General features: G+C 41.5%; 1 protein-coding gene across 2 annotated transcripts in view; it reads left to right on the forward strand.

The window, feature by feature from the left end:
- Window positions 1-21813, forward strand: part of CLNK (cytokine dependent hematopoietic cell linker) — a 267728-nt gene that overhangs the window by 136410 nt on the left and 109505 nt on the right. For both annotated transcript variants that reach the window (XM_077477779.1, XM_077477780.1), the window contains exons 7-10: window positions 546-585; window positions 3026-3108; window positions 4579-4624; window positions 13810-13860. In XM_077477779.1, coding sequence (XP_077333905.1) covers window positions 546-585; window positions 3026-3108; window positions 4579-4624; window positions 13810-13860 — 220 coding nt within the window. The remainder of the gene's footprint in view (window positions 1-545; window positions 586-3025; window positions 3109-4578; window positions 4625-13809; window positions 13861-21813) is intronic.

Raw genomic sequence — 21813 nt, forward strand, 5'->3', positions numbered from 1 at the left:
TATTGGACATGCCTTATCATGTCATATGAGCAATATTTGGGACTACCATTGCTATCCTTTTACTTTGCTAGTAAATTGGCTGCTATGATTATTTTCAGCTTTCAAATTTTTTAGGTCACTGAATTTTATTAACAAATAGTATAGAGGTGGGTCACTGCACGTGCTTGTAGGGATATTGGTGCAATTCATGAAAAAAGTATGTAAAATATGATGCAGGCAGTAGGTAGGTGCTAAATGGGACTTGTAACTGGAGCAATTTTCTAATGTAGTTTAATCAACGGCAGTGTTTTTCAAGACCCTATAACTAACCCTATATTAACAAATATGTAGATCAGGAAAATCAGAGATACCTGTTCCTGGTAGCAGATTGAAAGTGTTAAAGAAAGAGGTTCAATGTGGCAGTCAGGCAATTGTCATGTCTAGAAGCCAAGCTCTGCAGTAGCAACAAATATATTACTTTCATGACAACTTTTGTAGGAGTTGTTGTAAGTGTATTATTTTAAGCATTTTTTATTGTATTATTAATTGTTTTATTCTTTTGGCAGATTAATAACCCTTCTCCTAAGGATTCACAGTCAGTCAGAGGTAATAAAAAGTGGCTTCAGTTGGGTGTCTTTGTTTATGTATTTATTTATTATTATTTTATTTCATTTTTTTTTCTTACAATCTCATTCTCATTTGTTTTTTCATTACTGTTTTAGTGACTATTCGATTTTCATTTATTTATATAGTGCTGAAAAATTGATTTACTTTAGAGCGTAAATAGGCCATTTCCATCAATCCCTTGCCTCGGCCAATAGAAAGTTATGGTACACATATGGCTACAATCTTTCTTACAGTGCTTACATTTGGGGTAATATGTAAAAAAAAAAAAAAAAAAATGCAATATTTAGATCCTTTCACAATTAATTTATATTAATTATATTTACCAAAACTTTCAAACTTGAGGACTTACTTTAACTCTCCAGTCAGGCAGGCCTTGTACTACCTTTTGGTAGATGTAATGGAAAATGTTAGTCAGATAGTAACGTATGGTGAGCCTAAAGTGCAAATAGCTAAAATATTTGAATTATTTTGAAAAAGCTCCTGACAGTTACCATAATTTTTTCCAGCCTGTGTATCACTGTAGAAAATTCTCCAAGATTCAATAGTAAGTTAGAGAAAATATCCCAAAGTGTTCCTGATACAGATGTCTCCAATGGAAGCTTTCATCTTACCTCCTGTTCTGTTGACAACCCTAAAATGTTGGAATTACCTTCACTTTCTTTCTTGGTGACAATGGCAGCAATAAAAGCTTGGAAGAGAGTGTAGCCTATGCCTATAGATACAGGAACTTCAGTTTGTTTTTAGTTATTTAAAAGTCAGCAGCCACAAATACTCTGCTGACTTTAAAAATGAGGTACTCACCAGCACCTGGGGTCCAGCGATGTCTTCCTGCAGCAAGTTCTTCTGAGGTCCTTGGTGCTGCCATCTTGGATACGGGGGCCAGTTGAGGAATCACAGCCAGCTCCCCACTGTGCATGTGCAAGTGCATTCACTCCCCACTGTGTATGTGCATTCACTTTGTGAATGGTCCTTCAGCTTCCTGGGACATGTGACATATCCCAAGAGACTGTGGGAAAGGACAGGCCGGGGGGAAGTAGCAAACCACTTGGGTTTCTCTTTTTTTAAAGACGTTCCGCTTTAAGGCCAATTTGGGCAAAAGCCATATATAATACTCTGTTTTGGAGTTGCACACCTCCCAACTTTTTGATATGGAAATGAGGGACATCTATTAACAAAAGTATTTGGGCAAAGGACACCCCCCTACCATGCCCCCTTAAAGGAGAATTATACAAAAAAAGATTAGTTAAACCCACAAGTGCTTTGTTTTACTACTACAATTCTTTTATGTTGGCTTTTTAAATCGACAAATGCAGCAATGAAAGGTTTAGCACTTTTTGAAAGAGAAAAAGTACATTTTATATACAACTATATAGTTCAGACCAAAATGAGGGACAAATGAGAAGGAAAGAGGGACAGATGGACTTTGTTCCAAATCAGGGAAAGTCCTTCGAAATCAGGGACAGTTGGGCGCTATGGGGTCGTAGAAATCCAGATCAACTGGAGGAAAACTACTAAACCAGTTGAAAACGTACAATTGTTTTTAATAATATTTTTTCCCTTTTCACTGCTAGACATGCTGCACATTTGCTATGAATAGCTAGTTACTCAAAGTAAATAATCAATAAAAAATTTCACATATCAAAGTGCTGAATTAGTCTACATTTAAACATCTGCATAGCTGCCTCTGAACACAGCAACACTCTGGGGTTCACTTACTAAAGGTAAATAGACTATGCACTTTGCAAATGCAGTTGCTCCAGAGCTTAGTAAAATGAGAGGAAGCTCTGACTTCCATTATCTAACCATATGCAAGCAAAAATGCTGTTTTTTATCATTTCCCTTGCATGTGATTGAGTATTCTTTGTATAGTGAAGCTTTACCTCATTTACTAAGTTCTGGAGTAACTGAACTTGCAGAGTGTACAGTCTATTTGTCTTTAATAACTCAACCCCTGTGTAGAATGGCCAAACACAAACGGGCTGATTAGCTGCGGCTCAAAATCAGTAGAAACTCCAACTCTGGATGCACACTGACTGCATCCAGGGTCAGACGGAGGCTCCATTCGCATGTAGCCACTCAGATGAGTGAATACATATGAACAGCCGCAGTGGCAGCCATAGATTTGTACAGAGTAAAACTCTGACAGCTGCAGCATTAGCAACCACCCCTAGATACTCCTATTACACACTACTTAATATTTGTCAAAAACTGATAATTGGACTACAATTATTCACCTTTGCCACTGTGTTTGTAACTGTGTGATTTAGTTAGTTAAAGGTATGACATGTTTAACATGGTGTTTCCATTATTTTGGTCACCTTCTGTGATCTTGTATTCAGAGATACCCTTCAGTATGTCAGAAATACATTAAAAATTGGTCTTTAATTTCACACCAGGTAATATTTATGCTTTCATGCAGATCAAAAACATTCCAGAATGGACCACAGAGCTCCACCAAGATTTACTTCACAGATTAACCCTCCGAACCACTGCAGTAGGACTGTAAGGACAAATGTACTAGATTTTCTAAATAATATGGTAAACGGGATGTACAGCAACACTTAATATTATCACTTAAATCATGCCTCTGGAGACACTGGTCATCTGTCTCAAGAGGACAGTAAATTACTAGGACATGTTATTGGGTGCATCGTGTTATTGTTCATTTTTTTATATTGTTTATTGTTTCATCAATATTCTGGGTTTGTGTTGTGTTTTCGGACTCTTTGCTGCCACCTCTGGTAAATTCCTGCATGTGCACCCTCGTACATATGTGTGTGTGCCTGTGTACATGTGTGTGTGTGTGCCTGTGTACATGTGTGTGTGCCTGTGTACGTTTGTGTGTGTGTCTGTGTACGTGTGTGTGTGTACATGTGTGTGCCATGTATACACATGTGAGGGGGCTGAGGGCGTACAGGTGTGAGGGGGGCTGAGAGCGTACAAGTGTGGGGGGTTGAGAGTGTACAGGTGTGAAGAGGGTTGCGAGTGTACAGGTGTGAGGGGTACTGCGAGCATACAGGTGTGGGGGGACAGCAAGCGTAAAAGTGTGAGGGGGGGTTTCGAGCATACAGGTGTAAGGAGGGCTGAGAGCATACAGGTGTGACGGGGCTGAGAGCGGACAGGTGTGAGGGGGCTGAGAGCGGACAGGTGTCAGGGGGGCTGTGAGAAGACGGCTGTGAGGGGGCTGTAAACATACAGGTGTGAGGGGTTGGCGAGCATACAGGTGTGAGGGGGGCTGCGAGCATACAGGTGTGAGGGGGCTGCGCGCGTACAGGTGTGAGGGGGTTGAGAGCGTACAGGTGTGAGGGGGGCTGAGAGCGTACAGGTGTGAGGGGGGCTGAGAGCATACAGGTGTGAGGGAGGCTGAGAGCGTACAGGTGTGAGGAGGCTGCCAGCGTACAAGTGTGAGGGGGGCTGCGAGCGTACAGATGTAAGGGGAGCTGGGAGCATACAGGTGTGAGGGGGGCTGAGAGCATACAGGTGTGAGGGGAGCTGAGAGCATACAGGTGTGAGGGGGGCTGAGAGCGTACAGGTGTGAGGGGGGCTGAGAGCGTACAGGTGTGAGGGGGCTGAGAGCGTACAGGCGTGAGGGGGGCTGTGAGCATACAGGTGTGTAGTGGGGCTGCAAGCATACCGGTGGGAGGAGGGCTGAGAGAATACAGCTCTCTCAGGGATTTTTTATACCAAAGGCATGTAGCAGAATACATTTCTGAAGACATGTTTTAAATTTTTCCAATTTGATATGTTTCATAGCAGAAGGTAGAAAATATTGTACTTGAATTCTTAGGAGTAGGTGCGTACGTGGGCAGAATTGTAGGGGCCCCATAGCATTCCGTTGCCTAGGGTCCCATGATGCTATTAAGATGGCCCTGAGTAGTACATTTCCGTTTCAATTGATCCAAGCTATTTATTCAAGACATATTTTTACCCAGCTACCTGTTTAATAATGACGTTTTGTTTTTGTCTTTGCAGGATTTTGAATCAGAAAGTAAAATTAGGGATTCAGTTCCATTTCAAGGTATACAATTACACAAAATTGACTTTAAATGTCTTTATATTTGTTGTGGATACTCTAATTGGATGGAAGAAATTTGAGTTATTTTTTAAAGTAGTTGATTAAAGACTGAGATGATGAGGGTGACCTCTCTTTCTTCTCCAACCCAAGCTCCTTTTAAGGTGATAGGGTAGTATAGTCTTGGTGGAATGGAAGTTGTAGTGATGACTGGATCTCAAAAGACCATCAGATGTGAATTTCCACAATGCAACGCCCATGGCAATCGGAACAATGTACACTGTTAGATTAACAGGTTACACAGCAGATGCAGAATCCAGTTCAGACCCCTCTGTATCTGGGTGGGGAAGCACTAGGTTATAGAAATGTGCAGTCGCAGGATAAGCTAGGATGAATGACTTGTTTGCAATGAGGAGAATTCACAGGCCAGGCCAATGTCAATAAACGGCAGAGCAGTAGCGATCAGCATACAGAGCATGGTTAAGTGGAGCAGGCCAAGGTCAGCAATAGGCAATCAGAGATCAAAGAAAAGTCAGCAGGGGCACGTACAGCAGAGCATACAAGGAGCATAGTTGAAGACACAGGGGTACAGTACAGCTGAAGATCACTTAGCAGTGATCTCATGTAAGGCTTAGCCTTAAATAACCTATTTGGTGCCAAAGTTGATACCAAGCATGTGTAAACATCTGCACATGTACTGTATGCGATGCACATCCAGCTTTTTACATTTTATTGGATCGGGGGAGAGTTAAATCCTCTGACATGGTTGTTTCCATATGGGGGACATTTCTCCTCACTTCCTGAGAATGCCTACTAAGCCAAGTGACAATCAGACCCATCATTTCTTGTACAGAGAAAAATCATTGCAATTGGGTCCCAGCCAGGAACAAACACATGAGAAAAATTGGAACTCCTTCACATCAAAAGTAAAAATATTAGCTGGAATTAGATTTTAAGCAGCACACCTATCTTAAAATTAGAACTATAGGCAAAACATTTTATTTAATTTTGGATAGAGTAAGGGAGGCTTATAATCCCCATCAGATTTATTTTTTCACCATCTGTGTCCTATTGGGGAGATTTCCCTTCACTTCCTGTCCCATAGTCAAACAGGAAGTGAGAGGAAATCCCTGCAAATTAACCTCCCTGGCGGTATGATTCAGTCTGGAATTAGGTGCTGAAAGCGGTACAATTATTTTGCACGGAAATCTGGCTTTTATTTTGTAGTCCTGTAATTCTTAGGAATAACGCTCTTAAATCTGTTCAAACCAGAGTCTAGCAGACATCCCGGGTATGATAAAGTTTATAATATAATAAAGAATAATAAAATGTATTCAATAATGTAATAAAATCCTAAAACACTGAAAAATTTACACTTTTTGGTTGCTATGGACAATCTCCAAATTCCAGGCAGTAAAAAACAGTATTTATAATATAAAAGTGCATGCAGGGCATTGCACAAACCACTAGGGACAAAGGGGGTGTGTATTTTTTAATACAGCACTGTAATCTGTAAGATTACAGTGCTGTGTGTGTTTTGTGTGTTTTAACTTTTTTGAATTTGCCACCGTTCTCCGCTCCCGTGCGCCGTAACGTCGCAGGGAACGGAGCTCGGCGGCATTCGGCACTATGAATCGAGCGGAGGATAGCTCGATCGCACAGCGCGGCGGACATCGCTGGATCCAGGGGACAAGGTGAGTAACGATCCCTGTGTCCTCCCCTGCATCGAGCGAAGCCATCCTGAGTCTGGCTCGGGGTTACCGCTCCTATCAGTATATTCCTACCACGAGCCAGACTCGGGATTACCGCTAGGGGGGTTAAAGAGGAAGTAAACTTCCATCACTAAATTGTACCTATAGTTAATTGAATAATTAGGCTTACCTATAGGTAGTGTAAATATCTGACATCACTGGCGCATGCTTGCTGAAGGAATGACCACCACATGCATGTGCGGAAGTGATGTCATCGCGGCTCCGGACAGTCACAGAGCAGGAGTCAGCAAAACCGAAAGCAAGGCGGGTGTAGATGAAAGTGGCCTCCAGCATTGACATCGCATTCCTGGAAGGCTTCGTTTTCAGGTATGTTTCACATTATGCCTTTACATTGCAGAAAATAAGAAAAAAAAAATGTCCAGCGGTTTACAAGCGCTTTAAGGGAATTCTTTGGGGACCCCCAGGTCTCCAGAATTAGTGTCCCCAATTTTCCCTCTATTACATTTCTGGGGACAACCCAACATTTGGGATTTTCTTTGCTTTTACTTTCAATGACAATGGTAATCAGGACAAATAGAGAGGGCGAATATCCCTAATGGGGGCACAGACAGCGACTAAAATCTGGCAAGTGTTCGAATCCCTTTCCACTCTATCCAAAGCTGAAAAAAAGTTTGGCCTTCCTGCCCACGCTAAGTCATCTACAGCCTGAGCCTAAATTGCCAGGAGGGGGTCCATGTATGTCCACCCATGCTTGAGCTCTCTGTGCGCTCTGTGTTCGGCGAGTCAAGGGGACTCAGGCCCTTACCACGTGATCAGCTGTCATTGGCTGACAGCTGATTATGTGATGTAAACAGAGCCAGTAATCGGCTATTGCTATGCTGACAGCGTGAGGAGTAAAAAAAAATGATCACTGGCTACTGTCAGAAAGACATCGCTCCTACACACAGAGAGCCACCGCTGCCTCATCGATGTCCTCCAGTGCCACCTGCCAGTGCCCACCAGTGCACAACAGGGCTGCCAATCAGTGCCCACCAGTGCCACCTTTCAATGCCCAGCAGTGCCACCTATCAGTACTGCCAATCAGTGTCCCATCATCAGTGCTGCCTATCAGTGTTACCTACCAGTGCCCATCAGTGCCACCTATTAGTAGCCCATCAGTGCCACCTATCAGTGCGCATCAGTGCCACCTATCAGTGCCACCTATTAGTGCCCTTCAGTGCCTCGCATCAGTGCCACCTATCAATGCCCACCAGTGCTACCTCATTAGTGCCCATCAGTGCAGCCTCATCAGCAGACATCAATGAAGGAGAAAAATGACCTGTTCGCAAAATTTAATAAGAAACACTGATGAAAACTGTTTTTTTTTTTTTCAAAATTTACGGTCTTCTTTTGTTGGTTTAGCAAAAAAAAAAAAAAAATCCCCAGTGGTGATTAAATACCACCAAAAGAAAGCTCTATCTGTGTGAAAAAAATGTATAAAAATGTAATTTGGGTACAGCATTGCATGTCTGCACAATTATACAGAAACAAAAAACTGCGCCAACCCTACAGTAAAAAATGTCAGAAAGTAATAACAAAATAAATAGGCATTGACCTTAAATGATTATAACAATGGAAAAACACCTTAAGTGCATAAAGAACACAGCAATGTGTAAAGTGAAAAAAACATAAATAAAAGTCCATTCAAGGGAAGTTCCTATGTGGATCCAAATAAGCGTTTGTGACACCACGGTGATTAGAAACGATCCAAAAGCTCATAAAAGTGCCCGTCACCGTACAATGAATGTGCTTACCAGAAAATAAGCAATTTGGGCGTTTGTGTATAATCGATGGGTCCCATCAAAAGATATCCTCCTTTTTAGTGGGTCAAATCTCCATCTCCCAATAATGCCCTCCAGATATTAATATGCTTCGTGGAGCTCAGTAATTCCCGAAAAAGAAAGGGGCTAACATGGCATGATATCGTTTGAACAATTTATTAAAGAAAAAGGTAGCACACTTACATGTGGATGAGTAAAATACAGCTTGTATAAACAGTAATAAGAAACCGGCCGGTAAAACAGGAGCCCGTCCTCCTCTCAAACAGCGTGGTGGCGTCACTGCGTGCCCTCCCAGACGCGTTTCGTCATACCTGACGTTGTCAATGGGGAACGGGCAGCGCAGTGACGCTCCACCTCATAAAGATACTACAGCGTACCAAGCCTCATTCTGAGATGCAGGGCTGGGTACTAGCACGCCATTGTGAATAATGGCAAATAGCCCTAAAGATACGATCTGTCCACTGCTGGTGATACAAAAGGACTACGATATACTATAGATCGCTGACTTGATGAACATCATGCAGATGCAGCGGATATTCAAAAAATAAATAAAATAAAATAAAATAAAATAAATGTTGTCTGCACAATTGCCATTTAAACTGCGACAGCGCTGAAAGCTGAAAATTGGCCTGGGCAGGAAGTGGTTAAAGGTGTCCATATTCCCAACAGTAGGGAAATGTATTAGTTCTTTTCATTGATAGAGAATCAAGTTCATGCTACCCTTTGACTGAAGTTGAGCTTCTTCTGTAGGCTTCTGTCAACTCATGATAAAAAAAATTGACATTTCAGTAGTACTATATGCATCAGAAAGGAACAAGTAAAGCTAGCCATAAACAAAAAGACTTTGGTCAATTCAACCAGCATTACCAACAACCATGTAATTTGAGGTAGAAAAATTCAAAGCTAAGAAATTGGACTTTAAAGGCACACTAGTAGACTATATAAAAATAATTAAATTGGTTCAGTTTGTACATAGATAAGAAACATAATCGCATATAAATACATATAAACTTCTGTAGAATTAATAATTATACACCCTGTACACACTCACTGACACCACATTACATAGTATCAACGTACATATCTACATCCAAGAGATAGTATATTGGAATTCCCGTAGTGATCTCCAGTTAAGGCTGTGAGTATAAGACAGCTGTGGGTCAGGATGTAAACCTGGGTGCAGGATGTACATTTAATCGCTCGACATGTTTCGCGTAGAGGTACGCTTCTTCAGGAGCATAAAGGTCATGTAGTATTTAATCGCAGAGATAGTAAACAAGCTATATTGCTGGTAAGCAGGCAGATACAATTACATTTATATCGAGGAGATGGTAGATGCTGACACAAGGCTAGTTATTGTAATGATGCTGGTAATAATTAGCAGCATTTGTATGTTCCTTAGCCTGTTTGCACATTATAAGAAGACAAGCTAGGTGTTTACAGAGGCTGACACCTCACAATTTGTAAAACCACAATATGTGTCATAAAAATCTGCAGGCGCTAACTGGATACCAGGAGATCTTTTTATGACACTTCTTTTGGAACCAAATCCCTCTGTCCCTTGTTCCTGCTCATATGTCCCTTTTTTCAATCTGATGAATAAGACCTTCATAAAAAAAAATACAATTTAAAGTAAACCTAAAGGAAAACAAACTTTTTTTTTCATTTTTGCTAAGGGAAGGTTATAACTCCAGTCAGTTTTTTTTTTTTTGGTCAACTGTGACCCATTGGTGAGATTTCCCTTTACTTCCTGCCCCATAGTCAGAACAGGAAGTGAAAAGAAATCCCTCCAAAGTGAGGCAATCCTTGACTGTCACCAGAGTCACCAAAACTAGCATCCCCATTGGAAGGTTTCCCCTCTATTACTGTTCTAGCAACAACCCAAAATGTGGGATTTAATTTCACTTTCACATTGGGTGATAGCAATAAACAGGACAAATAGAGAGGACGAATCTCCTTAACGGGGCACAGACAGCAATAAAAACCTGACAGGTGTTTTAATCCCCCTCCACTCTCCACATAATCCAAAATGTAAAAAGAAAGATTTGCCTTTAGTTATACTTAACAAAAAAGAACATTAAAACTTTTTCTTGCCTCTAAATTATTGCATTTAGAAGAGATTAAGGGGGGATATGATCACCATATACACTGAGCAAAATTATAAACGCTATACTTTTGTGTTTGCCCCTATTTATCATGAGATGAATGAAAAGATCTACGACTTTTTCTTTGTACACAAAAGGCCTATTTCTCTCAAATATTGTTCGCAAATCTGTCTAAATCTGTTTTAGTGAGCACTTCTCCTTTGCCGAGATAATCCATCCACCTCACAGGTGTGGCATATCTAGATGCTGATTAGACAGCATGATTCTTGCGCAGGTGTGCCTTAGGCTGGCTTAGGCTACAATAAAAGGCCACTCTAAAATGTGCAGTTTTATTGTATGGGGGGGGGGGGGTCCGAAAACCAGTCAGTATCTGGTGTGACCACCATTTGCCTCACACAGTGCAACACATCTCAATCGGTTGTTGATTGTGGCCTTTGGAATGTTGGTCCATTCCTCTTCAATGAGGCCGCGTACACACGCGGGGACTGTTCGCCCAACTTTGTCCGCTGAACAGTGTTTCGGCGGACAGTCCGCTGGTGTGTGGGCTTTCAGCGGACAGTTTCAGCGAACAGTCTGCTGAACAAAGTTTTTCGGAAATTCCGAAAAACTGTCCGCTGAAACTTGGTTTCAGCGAACAGTCCCCTCGTGTGTAGGCTTGTTCGTCAAACTAAGTTCCGCGCATGCTCAGAAAGGATTAACATGCAGTGTATAGGACGTCGTATTTTCCGTCCCGTCGTACGTGCCGTTCACGTCATCGCGCACGGTTTCAGCAAACTGTTCGTTCGTCGTGTGTGGGCAAGTCCGTCCATGCTAATTTTGAGCGGACTGTTCGCTGAAACTGTTTGACGGACAAAGTTGAGCGAACAGTCCCCGCGTGTGTACGCGGCCTGACTGTGTGAAGTTGCTGGATATTGGCAGGAACTGGAACACGCTGTCATATACACTGATCCAGAACATCCCAAACATGCTCAATGGGTGACAAGTTTTGGTGAGTATGCTGGCCATGCAGGAACTGGGATGTTTTCAGCTTCCAGGAATTGTGTGCAAAACCTTGCAACATGGGGTCATGCATTGTCACGCTGCAACATGAGGTGATGGTCGTGGATGACTAGCACAACAATGGGCCTCAGGATCTCATCACGGTATCTCTGTGCATTCAAAATAACATCAATAAAACGCACCTGTGTTCGGTGTCCATAGCATACACCTGGCCATACCATAACCCCACTGCCACCATGGGCCACAACGTTGACATCAGCAAACCGCTCACCCACACAATGCCATACACACTGCCTGCCATCTGCCCTGTACAGTGAAATCCTGATTCATCCGTGAAGAGAACACCTCTCCAAAGTGCCAGACGGCATTGAATGTGAGCATTTGCCCACTCAAGTCGGTTACAATGACAAACTGCAGTCAGGTTGAGACCCTGATGAGGACGACGAGCATGCAGATGAGCTTCCACTGTTTCTGACAGTTTGTGCAGAAATTCTTTGGTTATGCAAATTAATGTTGCAGCAGCTGTCCAGGTGGCTGGTCTCAGATGATCTTGGAGGTGAAGATGCTGGATGTGGAAGTTCTGGGCTGATGTGGTTCCATGTGGTCTGTGGTTGTGAGGCTGGTTGGATGTACTGCCAAATTCTCTGAAACAACACAAAACAATCTCCTGCGCTCAGGCCCTTAGTCTATGTGTAGGTGGTGTAGCCAACCCTTTGGATAAAGTGTGGAAAGGTGTCTAGAAGACACAGCTCCAAATTTGTGGCATAATATTAAGCCTTTTTTAATATTTGTTTCTGAGTATGACCTTTGTTTTTCCTATTTAAATACATTTTATCTTTGGTAATGCCAAGGTCGATGCGCCCTCTCTTTTTTTCTATATATAAACTCTCTGAAACGCCTTTGGAGAGGGCTTATGGTAGAGAAATGAACATTCAATTCAAGGGCAACAGCTCTGGTGGATATTCCTGCAGTCAGCATCTAGATATGCCACACCTGTGAGGTGGATGAATTATCTTGGTAAAGGAGAAGTGCTCAATAACACAGATTTTGGCAGATTTGTGAGCAAGACAAAAGTCTTGCGTTTCTAATTTTGCTCTGTGTATAAATAAGGGGTCCATATAGTGAACATAGCGTTGAGTTATAGGGGAGTGCAGAGTGATTGTTCCTAATGATTAGGAACAGTGATCTCTCTGTACTCCCAGTCAGTCCACTCTCCCCACAGTTAGAAACATCTCCCAGGGAACACATTTAATCCCTTGATCACCTCCTAGTGTTAACCTTTTTCCCTGCCAGTGTCATTTATACAGTAATCAGTGCATTTTTATAGCACTGATCGCTGTATAAATGTCGCTGGTTCCAAAAAAGTGTCCGATCTGTCCGCCGCAATGTCACAGTCCTGGTAAAAATCGCTGATCACCGCCATTAATAGTAAAAAATAAATAATAATAAAAGTGCCATAAATCTATCCCCTATTTTGTAGACGCTATAACTTTTGTACAAACCAATTAAAATACGCTTATTGGCAAACATATGTAGAATAATACATATTGGCCTAAACTGATGAAGAAATTCATTTTTTTTTACATTTTTTTGGAATATTTATTATTGCAAGAAGTAAAAAATATTGTTTGTTTTTTTCCAAAATTGTTTTTTTTTTTTCATCTATCCCCTATTTTGTAGACGCTATAACTTTTGTACAAACCAATTAAAATACGCTCTTTGCAAAAAATATGTAGAAGAATACATATTGGCATAAGCTGATGATGAAATTTGTTTTTTTTTTTTTACATTTTTTTGGGGATATTTAGAAGTATAAAAAATTGTTTTTTTTTTCAAAATAGTTTTTTTTTTTTTTCATTTATAGCGCAAAAAATAAAAACCACAGAGGTGATCAAATACCACCAAAAGAAAGCTCTATTTGTGGGGAAAAAAGGACATACATTTTGTTTGGGTTCAACGTCGCACGTGCGCAAAAGTGACGCAGTGCGGTATCGCAAAAAATGGCCTAGTCATTAAGGAGGTAAATCCTTCCAGGGCTGAAGTGGTTAAAGTCCATATAAAGCAAATCTAGTGGTGTAGAAAAACACTTGTAGGTTTAATCAATCATTTTTTTTTGTGTATTAATTTGTCATGGTCTGCGTAACTGGGCAGTGTAGCATGGGGGATTCTTTTGCCTACATACTTTGTGCTAAAAGGTGTTCCTCTTTCCCATCTCAAAGAAGAACAGCTGGAAGGCATAATCTCCAACTGGTAAATGATGTACTCAGAAGTATTATTATACACGATTTATATAAGTAAGTAAGCTACATGCTACAAGTTACGCCCAATTGCCCATCAACCCAAGCCCAAAAGCCTGTCAACACAGGAGATAACAGTAGTGAAGTCCAGTCATCCTCACATTATTGTTTCTTAAAAATGTATTTTAAAAATGTTATCGGTTTTTAATTTAAAAGCATATAAGGTTATTATGCATAATAATAATAATAATAATAATCATAATAATAAATAAAAAAATTATACAATAATTATATATAGTTTGTATTCATTGATTATAGGTCCTCCTGTGGATCGAAGTTTAAAACCAGAAAAACTCTGTCAAGGCAAAGGTATTTTATTTTATAATTGTATTTTACATAATTTACTTCACAGATAAGATTCATAAACTAACATGCTGTTTTTTTGCTGCCAAATGCCCGAAAATAAACTGTCATATAATTTGTGTTTTCACTGCTCAGCATGTACTAACCTGCAAGGATGACTGTAAAAAAGTGTCTGCTACAACTAAAGACCTATTTTTCTGTTAGCTTTGGTGTGCTGCATTAATGCTTCTGCATTAACGTATGTAACTTTTAATATTGCCCATTTATTTTAAATAGGCTTCCAATGCACCAGAGAGAACAATAAAACCTACCCACAGTAATTTTTCTGATACAGACCACATCGCAGGTGTATTGGGGTGCCATACAACAAACAATCACATGTAACATGCATTACAGCAACACAGTTGTGTTACCTGAAAAAGTAATATTACTCAAAAGACACTCCATAGTTTCCTCTTGGGTACAGTATATTTCTCTTATCTTAACTACCTACCGACCATACTGTGGTAGGCTGGCACACCTGCACAAATTGCCGTCATTGTATGTTGGCCTCTTCAAGAAGCTATAAGACGCGCATGCGCCTGCAGTGCAACGCCAGAGCCAATGCATGTGGCTGGTGTCCGTGATGTCTGCCGGACACCCGTGATCGCTTCTCAGAGAGCCAGAACAGGGATCTGTCAATGTAAACAGACAGATCCCCGTTCTGACAGGGGAGTAGAGAGAGATCTGCTGTTTCTAGTGATTAGGAACAGCGATCTCTCTCCTCCTCTAGTCAGTACACTCCCCCACAGTTATAAACACCTCCCTAGGGAACATTTAATTCCTTTTTTTGTGTTCCTCTGGCTCAACTGTGAGTAAAGGATTGTGTATATGGGATTGTATTTTGTTTATTTTTTTTCGAACTAGATAGACTTGTGTCTTTTTTTCAACTATGTGACTATTTATACAGTAAATGGTGGCTAGTTTTAGCTCTGATTGCTGTATAAATATCACTGGACCCAAAAATGTGACAAAAGTGTCCGATCTGTCTGCTGCAAAAATCGCAGATCACCAACATTACTAGTAAAAAATAAATAAATCATTAAAATGCCATAAATCTATCCCCTATTTGGTAGACGCTATAACTTTTGCACAAACAAATTAATATATACGCTTATTGCGATTTTTTTTTTTTTTTTTTTTACCAAAAATATGTAGAAGAATACATATTGGCCTAAATTGATGAAGAAATTTCATTTTTTTACATTTTTTAGGGGATATTTATTATAGCAAAATGTAAAAAATATAGATTTTTTTCAAAATTGTCACTCTTTTTTTGTTTATAGCGCAAAAAATAAAAACGTAGAGGTGATCCAATACCACCAAAAGAAAGCTCTATTTGTGGGAAAAAAGTACATACATTTTGTTTGGGTACAACATCGCACGACCATGCAATTGTCAGTTAAAGCGACGCAGTGCCGTAGCGCAAAATGGCCTGGTTATTAAGGGGGCAAATTCTTCCAGTCCTTAAGTGGTTAACACAGAAAGTTTAAACCTCTTTGCTCTCTGCCTGATGTTGTCCTGTTATCAATGTCCACTTATATAGTTATCCTGTACACCTGAAACTAGTATGTACAGCATGTAATATAAAAGTAGATTTGAGAATTTATGTCCTTCCCATGAGGAAGTTCAATCAATAATACAAAAAAAATGATTTGATTAAAAACATCAGAAAAACAATCTCAACTTTTTGAACAGAATTTTGCCAAATGTTTACTGCTTATTCCTGCAATTGGTATACTTCCTATAGAAAAGTCTACATAGAGCTTGTTGTAAGATTACACCACTGGTAAGCTGCAGTTTCTTTCTGAAAACATGAAAAAGAGGAAGTTGGATTGGAATCTGTAAAGGAAGTGAGACATAAAAAAGTATTATGGGTTTAGCAGCTAGTGTTTTGTAGAGACGGTCTATGATAAGGAAGTGTTGGCTAAATTAATTCAATGTGTCTTGTGAATTACTACTCAGTGGGGTTGATTTACTAAAACTTGAGAGTGCAAAATCTGGTGCAGATCTGCAAAGAAATCAATCAGCTTTCAGGTTTTATTGCCAAAGCTTAAAGGGGTTGTAAAGTTAATTTTTTTTTTTTTTTTTTAATAACAAACATGTTATACTTACCTCCACTGTGCAGCTCATTTTGCACAGAGTGGCCCAGAACCTGGTCTTCTGGGGTCCCTCGGCGGCTGTCTCAGCTTCCCCCCGCAAGTATGTCTCGCATTCATGTGAGCTCCGTCAGATGGTGGCTATAGCCGCTCACTCGGTTCACCCCATAGCCGCTCACTTGGTCCGCGTCATTAGATGTGATTGACAGCAGCGCAAGCCAATGGCTGCGCTGCTTTCAATCCATCCACTCTAGCCAATCATCGGCCAGGCTGATCGGCGAAGAGGACGTCGGGGGCGAACGCGGGACTTTCGATGGGTCAGGTAAGTAAAACGGGGTGGGGGGGGGGGCTGGGGGTGCTGGCACTGTCAGATTTTTTTCACCTTAATGCATAGAATGTATTAAGGTGAAAAAATATTTACCTTTACAACCCCTTTAACCTCCCTAGCGGTGATCCCGAGTCTGGCTCGGGTTGGGATTTTAGTTCCATGAGCGGTAACCCCGAGCCAGACTCGGGATTGCATCACTGGATACAGGGAGGACACAGGGAGAGTTACTTACCTTGTCCCCTGGATCCAGCGATGTCCTCCGCGCTGTGTAATCGAGCTGTCGATTCACACAGTGCCTGAATGGCGCCGATCTCCGTTCCCTGCAACGTTACGGCGCACGGGAGCGGAGATCGGCGCCAAATTCAAAAAAGTAAAAAGACACAAAACACACACAGTACTGTAATCTTACAGATTACAGTACTGTGTAAAAAAATTACACACCCCCTTTGTCCCTAGTGGTCTGTGCAGTGCCCTGCATGCACTTTTATATTATAAATACTGTTTTTTCTGCCTGAAATTTGGACCAGAAAGTGTCCCTTTTTCAGTGTTTTAGGATTTAATTACATTATTGAATAATTTTTATTATTCTTTATTATATTATAAACTTTATTATACCCGGGATGTCTGCTAGACTCTGGTTTAAACAGATTTAAGAGAGTAATTCCTAAGAATTACAGGACTACAATATAAAACGCCAAATTTCCCATGCAAAATAATTGTATCGCTTTCAGCACCTAAAACCAGAACTAATTATACCGCCAGGGAGGTTAAAGGGGCATTCCGGCCCATACATTTTTTTTTAAAAGTCAGCAGCTACAAACACTGTTTAATAAGGACACTTACCTGTCCAACGATCCGGCACCTCCATCCTAACGAAGGTAAACAGGCATTGGAGCCTTGCGGCTGCACCGCCCGTTTCCTACTGCACATGCGCGAGTCATGCAGCTCTTTGTGAATGGCCCCATTGTTTTCTAGTACATACACATGTCCCAGAAGGCAACGGGGCCACTCACCGAAGAGGAGGAAGCGCCATGGAATAGGAAGAGGCAGATTAGGAAGCCTGCCTAGCAACAGCGTTTCAGATAAGTGAAAATATTTTTATTTTTTTTATTTTATTAATGCATTTTTTTTTTTTTTGGGTGGCCCTCCACTTTAATTGAATAAGTTGAAGTTAGAAACTGACTGGCGTCCATGCACAGCTTCACCATATTCTGAGTGAACTAGTTTTAATAAATCTCCCTAATGTTCCTTATCCTCATCTATCAGTCATAATGAGCTTTGGACAAAGACAAAGTAGATGCGGGGCTACTGAGTTTTCTTTGAATTTTTGAAAGAGACATTCTGTAATTAGAGAACACCTTGGATTAAACCTAAGAATTGCCAAAAAGGTTTGCATGTTTATCATAAAGGAAAGCTTTCCTTAGAGAAACCTGGAGACTGTCATTGTTCAGTGATCATTCTACAGTATATAGATTGACTGCAGAAAAAAAAAACAAGTGGTCCACCGAGTCTGATTATATATTATTATATATATATATATATATATATATATATATATCCTTGAAAAAGTATTCATACCCCTTGACATTTTTCACATTTTTTCATGTTACAACCAACAACGTAAATGTTATTAAGATTTTATGTGATAGACCAACACAAAGTGCCACATAATTGTAGAAGTAGAAGGAAAATGATAAATGGTTTTCAACATTTTTTACAAATAAATATGTGAAAAGTGTGGCGTGCATTTATATTCGGCACTTTGTAGAACCACCTTTCGCTACAATTACAGCTGAAAGTCTTTTTGGGGATGTTTCTACCAGCTTTGCACATCCAGAGAGTGAAATTTTTGCCCATTCTTCTTTGCAAAATAGCTCAAGCTCTGTCAGATTGGATGGAGAGCATCTGTGGACAGCAATTTTCAAGTCTTGCCACAGATTCTCAATTGGATTTAGGTCTGGACTTTGACTAGGCCATTCTAACACATGAATATGCTTTGATCTAAACCATTCCATTGTAGCTCTGGCTGTATGTTTAGCGTTGTTGTCCTGCTAGAAGGTGAACCTCTGCCCCAGTCTCAAGTCTTTTGCAGACTCTAACAGGTTTTCTTCTAAGATTGCGCTGTATTTGGCTCCATCCATCTTCCCATCAACTCTGACCAGCTTCCCTCTCCCTGCTGAAGAAAAGCATCCCCATAATATGATGCTACCACCACCATGTTTCACGGTAGGGATAGTGTGTTCAGGGTGATGCGCAGTGTTAGTTTTGCTTTTAGGCCACACAAGTTCAATTTTGGTCTCACCTGACCAGAGCACCTTCTTCCACGTGTTTGCTGTATCCCCCACATGGCTTCTTGCAAACTGCAAACAGGGTTTCTCATGGTTTTCTTTCAACAATGGCTTTTTTTCTTACCACTGTTCCATTAAGGCCAGATTTGTGGCGTGCACGACTAACAGTTGTCATATGGACAGATTCTCCCACCTGAGCTGTGGATCTCTGCAGCTCCTCCATAGTTACCATGGGCCTCTTGGCTGATTCTCTGTTTAATACTCTCCTTGCCCGGCCTGTCAGTTTAGGTAGCCAGCCATGTCTTTGTAGGTTCCATTTTCAGATATTAGATTGAACAGTGCTCGGTGAGATGTTCAAAGATTGGGATATCTTTTTTTCATTTCAATAGATTTTTATTGTTATGAGAACAAAGGATTACAATACATAGGAATAGTGAAATACAGTGGGGCAAGTCGCCCCTATGGAACTGGATACATCAAGCGGGTATAAAGACAACTGGCTCAATGAAAAAGAAAAAAAAAAAACAATAACCAGACTGAGGCTAATAGCAAGCGGTTACATCAGCAGAATCAAGAAAAGGACATCAGGGCCTCCTAGCATGTTAGGCACCTGGAAGCCTTTTGTCAGTGTGCTCCGACCTGGGGATGGGTTTGGCCTAGGGGAGAACGTCCCGCCGCCCCAAATGGGAACACACTGCGGCTGGGCAACTCCCCCCAGCCCCCCAACCCCCCGGTGGTAGGAGTGGTTCCGTAACCTTTTCTGACCAAGAATGTTAAACAGCACAAATGAGAACTAGAAAACATGCTCTTGTGTGCGTACCAAGTGCTAGGCGCAGGCTACCATAGAGGCTGATGAAGTTATAAAAAAACTTCCTCTCAGGGTATAAACCAATAGACCATTATAGATAGCATGTCCTTCCCCCGAGGGACTCAATCGTCAAGTAGTAGCGCCCCCAGCAAAAAAAAAAAAAGGGGGGGAAGCTAGAAGTTGAATATCTTGGTCGTGGGAGAACTACTTCTTGAGTAAGCCTCGTCCTAGTGTTAAGCCAAGAAGAGGAAAAGGAAAGCAGTCAGAAAGAAAGTGAAAAGGGGTGAAAATGAGAGGAAAAGAAAGAAAGAAGAAGACAGAGAAGGTCGTCCGGAGAAGTAGGTGGCAACCAGGAATGTATATGAGGTCAATGTGGAAGGGTGATTCCAATAAATGAAGCCCAAGGTTCCCAAGTATGATAGAATTTCTCAGAACGGTCCAAGATCACACCAGCCATCTTTTCTTGGTTCATGATCCATGAGATCTTTTTCTTAGCTAATCTGGGTGACACTGAAGTTGTCTTCCAGGCTTTTGCCAGGGTGAGCTTAGCATCCAGTAAAATAAAGTAGACGAGGCGTTGTGTAAACCTGGACGTTCCCGTTATTGGGAAATTGAGGAGCGCCGTGAGGGGACATGGTAGAATAGACTTTGAAGCGATTAAGCTGATCCAGGAGAAAATTTTACGCCAAAAGTGACGGATCCTGGGACAGGACCACCATACATGAAACATGTCACCCCTGAGGTTACAGCCCCTAAAACAGAGAGGAGATGCTGTTGGGAAGATGCTAGCCAATTTTGTGGGTACTAGGTACCATCTGGTGAAAACTTTTATGCTCGCTTCTATGAGGCCGGTATTCAAAATGCCTTTGTATGAGCAAGAAAAATTCCTTTGCCAAGTCTCCAGGCTCCAATTTTAAGCTAAATCGCCTTCCCAGGCCAGCATGTAAGAGGTTTTGGACTGCTTGGATGATAGCGCTCTGTAAATCAGTGAGATCCCACCCCTCTGCTCAATGCCCTGCCCACATCTTTGCTCATATGGGCTAATTTGCGGGCCATCTGGGAGTGATTTGCATTTTTTGTGAAGGAACGTGGAAATCTGCGTGAATCTGAAGAGTTCAGACCTGGGCATATCCAATTTACACAGAATGCTTTCGTTATAGGGCCCAAAGGTCTGAAAAAGTGCCCTATTCTATATAACCCTTTATCCAGCCACCACTGGAATGCTCTGATGTCTAGACCTGGGTGGAATTCTGGGTTGTGAAATAAGTGTTTCAGAGGTTCTAAGGGGGAGATTAGGAAAGTGTTACTTTTCAGGGAGTCCCACAAAGTAAAAGAATGAGACAGCGTCGGGGACATAATCGGAGGTCTAGATTTTCTAGGGCTCCATAGGAGGAAGTCTAGAGTATGAAGAGGGACTGCCAGTCTCTCAATGTGTATCCAGTCGGGGTGTTGCCAACGTGAGTAGATCCTGGAGAGCTGTGAAAGTTGTGCCGCGTGGAAGTACCAGAGCAATTTAGGCAGACTAAGCCCCCCCCCTCTGTCCTGGTTCTAAATAAAACAGACTTGGAGAATCTATGACCGCCTTTCCCCCAAATGAATTTAATGATTTTGGCCTGGAAATGTTCAAGGTGTTGTTTATTGACTGGTATCAGAAGGGCTCTAAAGTAGTATAGTATACGAGGGAGTAGGGTCATCTTGATCGCATTGATCCTTCCTAGCCAAGACATGGGAAGCCCTGACCACCGTGAGAGGTCCCCCTCCAGTTTTTTATATAGTGGTGGGTAATTAGCTTGGTAGAGGAGGTCCACCCTTGGGGTCAGTTTTATCCCCAAGTACGTGATGAACGAGTCACTCCAGGAGAACCGGAAACTCTCCCGGAGCCTGGAGAGGAGCAAACCCGGAATATTAATGTTAAGTGCTTGAGACTTGTTATAGTTAACCTTGAGCCCAGACGCCAAGCCAAAGTTGTCTAGGAGGCGACAAATGTTAGGGAGAGACATGAGGGGGAGGAAACAAAAAAGTATGTCATCCGCAAATAATGCACACTTGTGGGTTTGTGAGCCACATGGAATGCCCTGGATATTAGGATCGTTTCTGATAGAGATTGCCAATGATTCAATAGCTATGGCGAAAATAAGTGGAGACAGGGGACACCCTTGTCTTGTTCCCCTCAAAATGGGGAAAGATTCAGAGTAGAATCCCTGCAGACGCACCTGGGTTGAGGGGGTTGAGTATAGAGCCCACAGAACATTAAGAAAGGGTTCTCCGAAGCCCCAACGCTGTAAGGTTGAAAAAATAAATGGCCAGTGAATGGAATCGAAACCCTTTTGCAGGTCAAGAGATAGAAGGCAGCCATGTCTTGGATCCCCTTTATCCCAGTTAGAATTTAGAAGGGAA

This window comes from Lithobates pipiens, unplaced genomic scaffold (genome assembly GCF_037356315.1).
Source record: "Lithobates pipiens isolate NorthernLeopardFrog02 unplaced genomic scaffold, aLitPip1_a1.2 Scaffold_13, whole genome shotgun sequence".
In the NCBI taxonomy this organism is placed as follows: Eukaryota; Metazoa; Chordata; class Amphibia; order Anura; family Ranidae; genus Lithobates; species Lithobates pipiens.